The sequence below is a fragment of the Halichondria panicea genome, chromosome 16 (genome assembly GCF_963675165.1).
Source record: "Halichondria panicea chromosome 16, odHalPani1.1, whole genome shotgun sequence".
In the NCBI taxonomy this organism is placed as follows: Eukaryota; Metazoa; Porifera; class Demospongiae; order Suberitida; family Halichondriidae; genus Halichondria; species Halichondria panicea.
The window spans coordinates 1,173,768-1,186,812 of record NC_087392.1 but is presented as its reverse complement, the minus strand read 5'-3'; the positions used below and the strand labels follow the sequence as shown (position 1 = coordinate 1,186,812).

At 44.6% G+C, this 13,045-nt stretch overlaps 3 protein-coding genes across 3 annotated transcripts; 1 reads left to right on the top strand and 2 right to left on the bottom strand.

The window, feature by feature from the left end:
* Positions 1 to 90: 90 nt before the first annotated feature.
* On the bottom strand, positions 91 to 5,285 carry LOC135350224 (progesterone-induced-blocking factor 1-like). The gene is made up of 15 exons (XM_064548959.1): positions 5,027 to 5,285; positions 4,711 to 4,969; positions 4,317 to 4,469; positions 4,146 to 4,265; positions 3,896 to 4,029; positions 3,736 to 3,844; positions 3,341 to 3,522; positions 2,929 to 3,153; positions 2,272 to 2,431; positions 2,036 to 2,192; positions 1,704 to 1,794; positions 1,545 to 1,647; positions 1,271 to 1,486; positions 1,093 to 1,221; positions 91 to 949 (listed from the first exon to the last, which is right to left on the bottom strand). The coding sequence occupies exons 1-15, from the start codon at positions 5,143 to 5,145 to the stop codon at positions 911 to 913; spliced, it is 2,196 nt and encodes a 731-aa protein (XP_064405029.1). The 5' UTR covers positions 5,146 to 5,285; the 3' UTR covers positions 91 to 910.
* A 10-nt stretch (positions 5,286 to 5,295) lies between these two features.
* On the top strand, positions 5,296 to 11,074 carry LOC135350213 (UDP-N-acetylglucosamine--peptide N-acetylglucosaminyltransferase 110 kDa subunit-like). The gene is made up of 15 exons (XM_064548946.1): positions 5,296 to 5,575; positions 5,698 to 5,851; positions 6,038 to 6,281; positions 6,432 to 6,500; positions 6,591 to 6,707; positions 6,772 to 6,941; positions 7,009 to 7,114; positions 7,172 to 7,312; positions 7,383 to 7,483; positions 7,577 to 7,832; positions 7,950 to 8,129; positions 8,185 to 8,433; positions 8,574 to 8,699; positions 8,828 to 9,813; positions 10,718 to 11,074. The coding sequence occupies exons 1-15, from the start codon at positions 5,491 to 5,493 to the stop codon at positions 10,869 to 10,871; spliced, it is 3,138 nt and encodes a 1,045-aa protein (XP_064405016.1). The 5' UTR covers positions 5,296 to 5,490; the 3' UTR covers positions 10,872 to 11,074.
* Positions 11,013 to 13,031, bottom strand: LOC135350244 (protein ABHD18-like). Its single transcript, XM_064548983.1, has 9 exons — positions 12,895 to 13,031; positions 12,723 to 12,810; positions 12,547 to 12,647; positions 12,324 to 12,402; positions 12,014 to 12,265; positions 11,866 to 11,955; positions 11,375 to 11,765; positions 11,255 to 11,321; positions 11,013 to 11,176 (listed from the first exon to the last, which is right to left on the bottom strand). The coding sequence occupies exons 1-9, from the start codon at positions 12,981 to 12,983 to the stop codon at positions 11,122 to 11,124; spliced, it is 1,212 nt and encodes a 403-aa protein (XP_064405053.1). The 5' UTR covers positions 12,984 to 13,031; the 3' UTR covers positions 11,013 to 11,121.
* Between the last annotated feature and the right edge of the window lie 14 nt (positions 13,032 to 13,045).

Below are 13,045 nucleotides of genomic sequence, written 5' to 3'. Positions count from 1 at the left end.
AAAGCATATTGCACTGCTGAAAGTCATATTGCACTGACCGCAAAGTCATATTGCACTGACCGCAAAACGCCCCTCTGGCAATTAGACAGACAATTAAATTAAAATTAAATTAATATGCATGAGAAATAACAAGTATCAAAGTATGTCCAGCCATGCAGGAATGAATGTTCAGCACTGCTGGAGTTTCTTCTTGCAACCATGCAGGTTTTAAAATTGTCCAAGATTCATTTTGTGGAAGATTCTGTGTTCCTAGATCGACCTAGTCCTCGACATCGTGATGCATGTCAATTCTGCTTCACCGTAGCACTAGAAGTGGCTCTTTTTGCTGGGGGCATGAGCTGTTTTGCAGCAGTGTAGAAGCGAGCTTTCTTGGCTTGGTTATGAGGCCGAGCGTAGACCAGCAGCTAATACCATGTATTCACTGAGTAGTGGGGTGGGGCTGTTTCTTTGCAGCAGTAAGTGGGGCGGCGCTGTTTTGCAGCACCAGAAGTGGGGTGGGGCTGTTTTGCAGATTTCAGTTGAAACTCCAACAATTTTGTGTCAAGCCATTCGTCGGTCATGCCAATCTTATACGCTGCAGATACTGGCGTCTAGAAGAGAGAAGAGATGGAGCTGTGTCTAGAGGTTGTCTCTGTCTTTTTTTGTGCTGTTTATATTGTGTTACTAGGACAGTGTTATGTTGCTATGCCCTCGGGATATAAACTAGTTATAACACGTGCACTCGGGCTGCATGGCATATATTGCACTCAGCCCTCGGGGCTGGCGCCCTCGTGCTTCAGTGCAATATATTCCATACATCCCTCGTGCCCGTGTTATAACTATAACTTATTTTGTCATAATACTGATATTGGGAAATTTGGGTCAGAGAATAAAAAACACATAAAAGCAAAATTGTTATGCAGTTAGTTTGTTATGAGTCTCTTTTGAGTCTAGTTTTCTTGGGCTTGGTCTGCGGGAGGGAAAATAATAATTCAATATTATGTGTTTATATTGTGTGACGGTCATGTGCTTGGAGTGTTTGCCAACAATCACATATCACAGCGACTGTTACTATAACAACATAGTGACCACAGATAAAGAATGTGAACTCACAAACAATGTGGGTTTTGGATAGTCTTCTCTGTAATGTGTCCTATCGTGATGTTGTTCCTTGGTTACTAATTGCACGATAGGTGGTGGTTTTGTATTATGATATATCAACTGTTTCATTTTTTGGAGCTCCTGCAATGAAATGAATTTCAATAGATCACCCACAAAAATGTTATCTCACCTCGTTGTGATTGAGTAGCTTCTCCAAGTCTAGTGCCATCTGGTTCTTAACGGAAACCAGCCTCTGTCTCTCTGTCTTAAGATCATCAACCTCTCTCCTCATTGTAGCTAGCTCATCCTTGAGATTGTTCACCTGGCTATCCTTGTCCCGTATCGTCTCAATGAGGTACAAGTAGGGCTGCTTACTCTGCTCCAACAGCGACTCCTGGCTCTTCACCTGGGAGAGGGGAGGGGGTTATGTACATGTAGCTAGCAGGGGAGTTACAATATGTTACCTTGTCTTGGAGTTTAGAGAGTGCTTCCTGCTTGTTCTCTTGCTCAATTTTCAGTGAGACATTGACTTTCTCTAAATGGAGGACTCTCCTGGCTAGCTGCACACTGTAGAAACAGACTGATAGTGAATGCTGGCTACTGAAAAGAAAACCGTTAATCACCTTTGTTGAAGCCTTCTCCTAGAAGTGGTTGGTAAGGTAGCACCAAATCCATAGGAAAAGAGGACCCTCTCTGCATCAGTTTCACTTTCAGCTGTAAGGAAACTATGTTATGTATACATGTGTGTATCAATGGATCAAAGGATCTAAGGAATCAAGCAGTGAATTCAGAAAACTTAACTGGTCCAATTTTTGGTAATTTGGCTTGTAACTGATTTGTGATCTAATTAACACAACAAGCTACTATAACTTAAACACTACAGTTTTAAGCCCTCAAAATTAGCTGCATGCATGTAGCAGAACATCAAAGAAAACTTGTTACTCTTAGCTCTTACATTGTGCAGCTTGCATGACCAGATCATCCATGTCTCTCTCCACACGTTCGTAGGCCTCTAGTCTCACTCTCTGCTCCTCCACCCGCGTCTTCAGACCACTCCTCTCAGTCTCTCCCTCAGACTGGCAACGCCACAACTCCTGACTCAGCAGATCCACCTGTAATGCACATGTCTCAGTACAGCAACTCAAAATGACATAATAATTATTCTGCTCAATTTCTCACTGTCAACTTTACCTTCTTATGAAGCTTTTCTTTCTCTAACTGGATCATGCTCAACTGTTTAGTGGTGTCCTCTGTCACCATGCCCACCCTCTCTCGTTCAAACTGGGCCACGTGTAGCCTGGCCTGTAGCTCAGACGCTCTCCCCTCACTGGCAGCCTGCAACCCATGGTGTCTGTATGTGGAAGAGAGGCCTGATATTACTGATATTACATCATGGAAAACACACTAGATCCCTAACACCAGTCAAAGCATAATAATATACTGTATGATAAGTACACGAAGCCTTGAGAACTACACGTAGGAACCGTACGGATGTACACGTAGGAACCGTACGGATGTACAGTAGAGCCTCAATTATCCGGACACCTTGGTTCCAGAGGCAGGCCGGATAATGGATAATCAAATAGATAAACCACGCCTTGATCCACTCATAAACAGCAGTGCCACATGGTTGTCTGCGGATAAGCAGACCCGTCTCCATAGTAACAGTTACAATGCGCATGCGCATTTCAGGGACACGCCCATTTTCTGAATTATTTAAAAAGAAAATTCCAAGCCAAATAATCAAGGTTCCGGATAATGGAGGGCCGGATAATCGAGGTTCTACTGTAATTATGTTACATAATACATGGACATGCATATGCACAATAATTGTATAATAATACTTACTCTTTGAGCAGGTCCTGATACTTTGTGCTTGTGTCCCTCTCCCTGCTCTGGGCCGTATCCCTTTCACTAAGAGCAATGTCTCTGGCCTCGGTCAGCGAGCGACGATCTCTCTCCATCATTTCTGTTGTCTGACTACGCATCTGATCAATCTCCAGAGCTGTCCTGACCCGCAGTGCCTCCAGCTCCCTCTGTATTCGGTTCTCATAGTCCAAACGTTGCTCATCTCTGTACGGAGAGAACATGTGTACACGTACTTCTTCTCTGGAAGCCTCTTTAAGATTCATAGAAATTGAAAAAATTGTGTCTATGTTTACAAAAAAGAAGCTCTATACATACTTCCTTCAGTTGAGATCATACATTAACGTAGGCTTTTGGGAATCCTTCAAACACACTAGAACTAGACAGTACACACCTTGACTTCATTAGTTGTTCATACACACTCTGCCTGTCCCTCCTGGCTTGCTCCAGCTCCACTGACAGTGAGCCAGCCCTCTCCTCCGCCTCACTAGCTCGTAGGGTCAAGCCACTCACTTGCCGGCCAAGGTACTCTTTGTCTTGTCGCTGAAGACTCTCTGTCTGCTGACTGTGGGTCAACTGTGTGTGCATTGTGTACCAGGGTTAGAGAGTATATAGTTACTGATACATCTCATGCACCACTGTTAAAAGTCAATTACTTGCAGTTGCAGCTTCAATTCATTCCTATGGGTTCACCAAATATGTCGTGTACTAACACACCTCTATTTAACATGTACAATAATATTACTACATGTACGTGTGTGTCATTGTACAGTCGTGCATAATGCTCACTTCTGTGTTCAGCTTGCTCAGCTCCTCTTTAATGACCCCCTCCCTTGCATCCATTTCCTGGACCCTCAGTTTCAGCCCGTCCATCTCTCTCCTCAAGGCATCCCTCTCTCTAAATGCACTCGGATAAACCACAGGAGATAATTATAATCGCAATACTCACCTTTTGATGCTGTCAAAGTTGTCTATCTTATAGTCACCCTCTTGGATTTGGAGTTTGACCTCAGATAGCTCCAGCTTGAGTCTGGAATGTTTCTCCTTCAAAGTAGCCGTTTGCTCTCTGTACTCCGTCTCTTTCTGCCCAGGGAGGTATAACAATTCATTGATTTTACACAATGACGTCACCCACACATAGCTTAACAGCAGACTTTGGTACATGTATCATAGAATTTCAACTGTTTCCACAAACTCACCTGCTGTGACAGCTGTAGCTCTCGCTGTTGAATTTGAAACTCCTGTCCTAGATCAGCCAGCTGTTTTCCTAGTTCCCCACATTTCCTCTCCAGTGCTTCCGTCAGCTCATGCACCCTCAACTACATAATTATACAAATTCAATCGTGCTTAATATTCTAGAATGAGCTCACCCTAACAAGGTCCAGTACGGGTAAGGTCGTTGTGGAGGCCAACGTCCGATGCTCCTCCTCTGACAGATGTGGTGTAGTGAGGGCTTGCTCCACCTCCACTCTCAAACTATCAGAAACAAGGCCCTCATCAACAAGCGGCTCAATGACTGGAGGCTATACACATAAAGCATTCACAACTTAAGATCAGTACAAATGCTTGTACATGTAACAAGCTTAGCTGAGCTAGCAGAGCTTTTACATAAAACAAGCCTAGCTGAGCTAGTAATTACTACAAGTGTTTGTACAAAAACAAGCCTAGCTGAACATTAGTACAAGTGCTTGTACATAAAACAAGCATTGCTGAGCTAAAGTGCTAGACCTTTTATTGAGCATGCATGTGTAATTATAGTTTTACCTGTGCTTCCAATTCTGTTTTCAAATGTCTGTTTCTCTCCCTGAGAATCTTGACTTCCTGTTCATAGGCATGTGTCAATGACTGGAGTCTTAGAGAGGCTAACTTCTTCTCATGTTGGGCGTCAGCCAGTTGTTCCTTCAATTCCTCCAGCTGTCCGCCTGTCTCACTGCGTTCTGTCTCCAGGAGTAACTGCTTCTGAGACAGCTCCAGTTTGAGCAGCTGTATTGTGTGCGACAGTTGCCTTCGCTCCAGCTCATCTCTATAGGAAACATTGACAACAAACATCAAATTCATGTTTTTTGGTATACTATACTACCTGGTTACATCGAGATTTTTGCTGGTTGCCTGGCTCTGACTGGAGTCTAAGGTGTGGGAGAATGTAGTGGACTGATCAGTGGTGAAGAGAGTGGTGTCTATCTCAGATGAATCGACCATCTTGGTGTGTATTGTATCATAGATTGTATCGTCTTTGAATTTCCCACATGTTGCTTAGTTTTGTGAGCACATGACAAAGATGCTGTTCATGTGATGTTACAACCAATCAGATTTACATGACCAAACCACAATAAAGGAAAGGCATGAAGCTGCTGCGCTCACTCACTAGCCTGGACCAAGAGTAACAAGACTAAGAGCATGCAGTAGTAATACAGAACGAAGCTATTGGGATCGTATTAAGGAAGGAAAAGTGTTGTCCTCTAAACGAAAACGTACTTGTGAGATTAATTGGTCAAGTCTATTCATCTCGGAGGCCGAGGGGGCGTGATCCACTCGTTCTCTAAAATGATGCGACAAGTTGTTTACCAGACTGGGGTAGCTGTGACCAGTGCTGCAAGCAACTACCAGAATATAGATACCATTGACTCAGGTAAGCATACAGAAGTCTTAGTCTAGCTTCAATCTTTTCACTTGGATTATACAGTCTGACAGTTCTGTATTACACAATAGTGGCTAATTGCTCTTTATAATTATTGTCCACAATCACTGCAGCTGGACTAGCTGAGCTCTCCCATGCTGAGTACCAGAGGGGGAACTATGATCGCTCAGAGCAGCTCTGCATGGAGCTATGGCGTAGGGAACCAGAGAACACTGGCTGTCTCTTGCTCCTCTCGTCCATTCACTTCCAGTGTCGCCGACTAGACAAGTAAGTGATAGTGTGCTAGTGTGTGTGTGTGGTATGAGATGACCGACTATAATACAGAAGCTTGAATGGTGGTGTTTTGAATCACTGCTACATAACTGATGATTGCACTTTGCTTTTGGTATGCAACCACATAAATGCACACACCATTGATACCAAATACTATGCACACACACGTAACACGATCAGATCTGCTCAGTTTAGTGCCCTGGCTATTAAGAAGAATCCTATGCTGGCTGAGGCCTACTCCAATCTAGGCAACGTGTACAAAGAGAGGGGTCAGCTACCACAGGCCCTGGACAACTATCGCCATGCCATCAGTCTCAAGCCAGAGTTTGTGGATGGCTACATCAATCTGGCTGCTGCTTTGGTAGCGGCTGGAGAGCTTCATCAAGCCGTTGAAGCTTACATGACTGCACTCAGATACAACCCTGTGAGTCCATACCTCCCACACTTGGAATTAACAAACAAACACTCAGACGCCATGCACACACACTACACACCCACACACCGTATACCCCTCACACCCACACCCACACATACACACACGTAATCAACACACACACACACACACACACCACAGGACCTGTATGGAGTGAGAAGTGATTTGGGCAACCTATTCAAGGCTCTAGGGAGATTGGAAGATGCTAAGGTGATTAATCAATTTCCCACTTCCTAGTCCATATCCTGTTATCTAAGGAAGTGTATCTAAACCTCATTTTATTACTTGATACCACTGCAGGCATGCTATATGAAGGCCATTGAAACTCAACCAAACTTTGCCGTGGCCTGGAGTAACTTGGGCTGCGTGTACAACGCTCAGTCTGAAATATGGCTGGCCATTCACCACTTTGAGAAGGTTTGTCACGCACAAGCTCTGTTTGTCGTGTCTATATAACCACCATACTCTATGTTTATCCCAGGCGGTTCAACTTGACCCTTCTTTTCTGGATGCTTACATAAACTTTGGGAATGTTCTCAAGGAGGCTCGAATATTCGACCGTGCTGTGGCAGCTTACCTAAGAGCCCTCAGTCTGAGTCCTAACCATGCCATTGTCCATGGCAACCTGGCCTGTGTGTACTATGAGCAAGGGTGAGTACCTCTATGCCTAGCTAGCTCTTAGGCAATAGCTGTTACTCATCTGTTGTTCTTTTTTCAGGCTTATAGAGCTGGCTATAGACACTTACAAAAGGGCCATTGAGCTTCAACCACACTTCCCTGATGCTTACTGCAACTTGGCAAATGCTCTCAAAGAACAGGGAAAGGTGTGTCTGCTATTGTGCTGTAATTATTGCTTTGATCATCTTGATACCCTAAATCAGGTACCAGAAGCTGAGGAATGTTACAACACCGCCCTACGAATGAACCCCAACCACGCTGACTCTCTTAACAACCTGGCAAACATCAAGAGAGAGCAGAGTCGTATCGATGAGGCCATCACTCTATACAGAAAGGCCCTTGAGGTATGTCACCATAATTACCTCGTGATGATATCATTTTACTTCACTTCACTTCACCCCTCCCCTCTGTTAGATCAATCCTGAGTTCGCAGCTGCTCATTCGAACCTGGCCAGCATACTGCAGATGCAGGGGAAGCTCAAGGAGGCTCTTATGCACTACAAAGAAGCCATTAGGTGTGTGAGTGGTGGAATTGTTCTTGATTAGCACTTAGTTTATTGTGGTTCATTAGGCAGAGCCTAGCAACTGTTACTTGCATACCTCTGCAGAATCCACCCCAATTTTGCTGATGCCTACTCCAACATGGGCAACACACTCAAAGAGATGCAAGATGTGCAGGGAGCTTTGCAGTGCTACACCAGGGCCATTCAAATCAACCCAGCCTTTGCTGATGCACACAGCAACTTGGCATCTATTCACAAAGACTCTGGGAATATACCAGATGCCATAGCTTCGTATAAGATGGCTCTGAAATTGAAACCTGAGTTTCCTGATGCTTTTTGCAATCTTGCTCACTGCTTACAGGTCAATATAAATAATGTATAATGATGGTGTTAGTACTGTTTCTGTGTGTAAACACTCTGTACGTGTAGGTAGTCAGTCCACTGTGTACTAATAAGACCTGTGTGTGCGTGTATATAGATTGTCTGTGATTGGAGTGACTATGAGACAAGAATGGCCAAAATTGTTCAACTGGTGGATGACCAACTGGCCAAGAACCGGCTACCCTCTGTCCACCCTCACCACAGCATGCTCTACCCCCTCACCCACGCTCAGAGGAGGGGCATAGCAGGAAAACATGCTGCCCTCTGTCAAGAGAAAGTAAGAAGTGTCTCTTTCCCCTGACTCAAAATTTATATTCCCCTCCCCTCCCCAGGTTATCTCACTCAAACGTACTCCGTTTGCTTACCCAAAGGGACTGTTTAACAGTGGTGGTCGACTGAGAATTGGCTATGTCTCCTCTGACTTCTGCAACCACCCCACCTCTCATCTCATGCAGTCCATACCAGGATTCCACGATCAAACCAAAGTGGAGGTTTTCTGCTACTCCCTTACTCCAGATGATAAGAGCTCCTTCAGAAAGAAGATCTCTGAAGAGGCCGAGCACTTCATCGATCTCTCTGAGGTGTGCTATAAAAACAAAATAACATGTGCTTAGTATCAACCGGTTTAACTCATTAAGAGAAATGCCCCTAGTATTCTAAAAGCATTCAATTTCCTGGCCTACATGTACATGTATGAATAGCTTGTATCCCTGTCCTACAGGTACTGGATAATGGCAAGGCAGCTGACATGATCAACAAAGATGGTATCCATATACTTATCAATCTGAATGGCTACACCAAGGGAGCAAGAAATGAGATATTTGCACTCCAACCTGCCCCAGTTCAGGTAAAGTGGATATATCTATCAGATCCATGTACACCTGCAGATGTAATTACAGCAACTGTTTTGCATGTACTACTTTGCTTTACAGTTCTTGTACAATTTCACCATCCTGCTGTATGCACCCCCCTCAGGTGATGTGGCTAGGGTACCCTGGGTCCAGTGGGGCTGATTACATGGATTACATCATCACCGACAAGTTCACCTCCCCGATCAACCTGGCAGAACAATACAGCGAGAAGCTCGCCTACATGCCACACACTTTCTTTGTTGGTGACCATCGCTACATGTTCCCCCATCTCCTCCTGAAGGGCCAAGGCACAACCAACCCTGAGGCCATCAAGTCCATCGATTCACAGTCTGGTGTCATACGAATCAACAACGTGTTGCAGAAGCCGACCCACCCTGTGATAAGCTCAGTCAACTTGGTCTCCCAACAATCTCAACCGCAACAAGGTTCCCATCATGCCAACATGCTCAATCTTCAACATCAAAACCCTCACTTCTTGCAGCAGCAAGCACTCCTTCTTCAACAGAGTATGGCCTCTCAGTCCACCAGTGTGTACAGTGGTGGTCAACTCCCAGCTGCTCAGCAAGCAGTCCAACAAGAGTTGTACACCGATCCCACTGATCTTCCACTCACAACAAGGGCACATTACGGACTTCCTGAGAACGCTATCATCTATTGTAACTTCAACCAACTCTACAAGATCGATCCTTTGACTTTAAAATCCTGGGTGAACATTCTCAAACGAGTCCCAAACAGTGTTCTGTGGCTCCTTCGATTTCCGGCGTCTGGGGAGAACAATGTGACGGCCATGGCTAGTAAACTGGGCCTCCAACAAGGACGAATCGTATTCTCTCATGTAGCCTCAAAAGAAGAGCATGTACGAAGAGGAAGGCTAGCCGACCTGTGTTTGGACACGCCCCTTTGCAACGGGCACACGACGGGTATGGATGTGCTGTGGGCGGGAACACCTGTACTGACCCTCCCCCTGGAGTCACTGGCATCTCGCGTGGCCGGGAGTCAGCTGCACGCTCTTGGGTTCCCTGAGCTGGTAGCGGGGAACAGACAAGAGTATGAGGAGAAGGCTGTACAACTAGGAGTCAATTCCTCAGAGTGAGTGGCCTGCTGTACCTGTATACCGTATAGCGGGTAATTTTCGGGGGACAAAATATTCGTGGTTGAGCAGTATTTAGTCATTTCGTGGATAATATTTTTGTGGTTGCTGCTTGCACTGTAGGCAAGGTCGCTTCATTTGTGGGTAAAATATTCGTGGTCAGACCTTCAACCACGAAAACCACGAATATTTTGCCCCACAAAAATTACCCTCTATACGGTACATACTTGGTGTATGGATAATTATAGTTCATTCGATTATGGTTTGCATATGTAAGCAACATAAAGAATTGTAGGTTTTGGAAGCTCTATATAGCACAGCTTGTTTGGGTATTGGGATTAGCCTTCTGTTGCCTAATTACTGTTCAGCTAACCAAGGTACACAGTTATGGAGGCCACTGTTAGGTACACAGTTATGGAGGCCACTGTTAGGTACACAGTTATGGAGGCCACTGTTAGGTACACAGTTATGGAGGCCACTGTTAGGTACACAGTTATGGAGGCCACTGTTAGGTACACAGTTATGGAGGCCACTGTTAGGTACACAGTTATGGAGGCCACTGTTAGGTACACAGTTATGGAGGCCACTGTTAGGTACACAGTTATGGAGGCCACTGTTAGGTACACAGTTATGAAGGCCACTGTTAGGTACATGTACAATATTCATAAGCAGCAGTGGCGTAGGAAGGGGGGGGGGCTCTAGGGGCTGGAGCCCCCCCATCTTTCTAGGCTATTAAGTAGAGATGACTTATCAAGCTGCTCTATTTGTATAGACAGCCGTACTTTTTTCCATTAAAAACACTAGAGCCCCCCCCCCCCCCTCCCATTGAGAAATTGCTTCCTACGCCACTGAGCAGTATTAATGTGTGATAGGTATGCATATTATGTATACTGTCCCCTTCAGGCTGGCACTGCTAAAGGCCCGTGTGCAAGATGCTCGAATGAAGGCCCCCCTGTTTGACACTCAACAATATACGAGAGATTTAGAGACTCTATTCTCCATGATGTGGGACAGACACGAGAAAAGACTTGCCCCAGACAATTTACAAATTTCCTAACTTTTCACTGACTGGCAAATTTGATATAGACAATGTCTTTTGACTTCTTTCATTCTACTTAGCGCTTTGTGCTGGTCAGTGTGTGTGTGTACTGACCATCAACTTTATGTACTGCACTATGATTTACTCTTTGTTCTAGTCTTTAGTCTTTCCTTTATTTGTTTGTGGTAACATATTATATATAAATTATTACAGAAAACAGATTGACGTTAAATATTTTACGTACATTGTATACATAACAAACAAAATGTTAGCACAAAGTCCCTCTGTTCACAACTCTTGCCATGGTTTCTGCTAGGCTATTTCTGTAGATACATGATTAATCAAAGTGTATATATACATACAGGTGGATTCACACACACGTGTATATATTCTTGTCTCACCTGAACTTGGCTTGATGGCAAATTACAGAGCTTACATGTCCACCTGTTACATAATCAACTCGGCAACCTGCATATGAGAATAACAATAATGTTATAGGTATAACTATGATCTAGACAAACCAGGCCATAGTGTTCTGACATCAGAGACATTGTGTCGTGGGATGTATAGGTCATCCTTAGCAGCAACAAATAAGGCCAGTTCAGGGTCCACAGGTTGGGCAAAGTTGCTGAAATGAGTGGCCGAGTTGAGTACTGCCAGCATTAGAGATACTGTTTCTTTGTGTGCCTCTGACTTGTAGATACTGGGTCGAACTGGAAGAATTGTGGGGTGGGAGGGAAACAGACTCCCCGAGTCCTGATCACATGACTGGATAGGATCTCCGTACTTTCCATTAATCTGTCTCTCTGCAGCAATCTTGAAAATATTATGCAGTCTCTCATTTCCACCCTGTTTTGAGTGAAGCAGCTGCTCCTCTAGAACACCCCAACATACACTCTCTGAAAGGATACCCTGTATAGAGTTACTGCTGTGTATACACTGTGCACACACAATATGATATGTGATACTGAATATATATACAATCATGAATGGATGTCTAAGATCATGTTACCTCTGTGAATACACTAGCCGCAGTGGACCAAGAGAGACATGGAACTACTGGAACCGGATTAGGACACACAGAGGCTGTCAGAGACGCATTCTGGAACAAACAAAAAAAATATAGGTCCAGTTTTTACTCCATGAGATATTAGACTTACATGTCCACCCATTGATATTCCAGTCAGCCCCACAGGTCCGAGCCCCGCCCTTTCCAACCAACCAATCAGAGCGATGCATTCGAAGATGAGAGCCAGGCCCATGACAAACAGATCAGACACATGGTTGAGCTGAGACCTTCTTTGATCCACAGGTTTACGACCCCCGTAAAATGGATTCTCCAGCAAAAGTGCCCCAATGCCCTCTTTCTTTAACAAGGGGAGTACAGTCATGTGACGCCGGCGCCAAAATCCCTATTAATTAACATAAAAAATCACATGTTATTACATAATAATGTTTGAGCTAGCTCACATGATCTCCTGTCCCGGCAAGATGTATGTAGATAGGCCTGTCTGGTGTAGGCCATGCCTTTGGTAGCAATAATTCAAACCTGTAAACACCATACACACAGTACACACACAGTACACACACAGTACACACACAGTACACACACACACAGTACACACACAGTATTCATCAATTGTTACTGAAATGTAGTTACATCCATTTATAATACGTGTCAGTACTCAGTCACCTTGCTTTAGTGGCTATTTCAGGCAGCATTCCAGGACATAGGGTGGCTAGAGGGGACAAGAAGCAGCCAGCAATTCGACTACCCCAGGTTCGCTCTTTTGGCTGCATTGGGAAAATCACATGTGAGTTTCAGTATAATAATTATAGTTAGTGTGTATAATGATGCCAACGAGTCACCTGTGTAGTGGTGATCGGGTGTGTGTGCTCTGCCAGGAGAGACGTGATCGAAGAGCGGTTATTCAAATATGGAAATAGCTCCAACAGGCTGTAAGGATGCATGAGTAGGAATGTGTGTATATATAAAATGGGGGTGTGTCTGGTAGGATGTTGTACTTCAGTCACCACATACCTCTCATAGGCACTGGCAGGGCCCCATCCTTTCGAAAAGAATCTTGTAGCAGCTAAAATCTTTCTATACAGACGATCTCCAGCAGCCATTGGCACCCACTGAACTGATACCCAGGTGCTCCTACTATTGATGCCAATTCGAATTATCTCCC

What these genes read in the sequence shown, in the direction of transcription:
- LOC135350224 (XM_064548959.1), bottom strand. Translation starts at nt 5,145, where the DNA reads ATGGTCGATTCATCTGAGATAGACACCACTCTCTTCACCACTGATCAG. An exon ending in TGAGCAAGCTGAACACAGAA is followed by an intron (nt 3,523 to 3,735) that starts GTGAGCATTATG and finishes ATGCACACACAG; the next exon opens with TTGACCCACAGTCAGCAGAC. An exon ending in AGGAGAAGGCTTCAACAAAG is followed by an intron (nt 1,648 to 1,703) that starts GTGATTAACGGT and finishes CTGTTTCTACAG; the next exon opens with TGTGCAGCTAGCCAGGAGAG.
- LOC135350213 (XM_064548946.1), top strand. Translation starts at nt 5,491, where the DNA reads ATGATGCGACAAGTTGTTTACCAGACTGGGGTAGCTGTGACCAGTGCT. An exon ending in CTGCACTCAGATACAACCCT is followed by an intron (nt 6,282 to 6,431) that starts GTGAGTCCATAC and finishes CACACACCACAG; the next exon opens with GACCTGTATGGAGTGAGAAG. An exon ending in ATCTTGCTCACTGCTTACAG is followed by an intron (nt 7,833 to 7,949) that starts GTCAATATAAAT and finishes GCGTGTATATAG; the next exon opens with ATTGTCTGTGATTGGAGTGA.
- LOC135350244 (XM_064548983.1), bottom strand. Translation starts at nt 12,983, where the DNA reads ATGGCTGCTGGAGATCGTCTGTATAGAAAGATTTTAGCTGCTACAAGA. An exon ending in CCTGCCAGTGCCTATGAGAG is followed by an intron (nt 12,811 to 12,894) that starts GTATGTGGTGAC and finishes GCATCCTTACAG; the next exon opens with CCTGTTGGAGCTATTTCCAT. An exon ending in ACCCGATCACCACTACACAG is followed by an intron (nt 12,648 to 12,722) that starts GTGACTCGTTGG and finishes TTCCCAATGCAG; the next exon opens with CCAAAAGAGCGAACCTGGGG.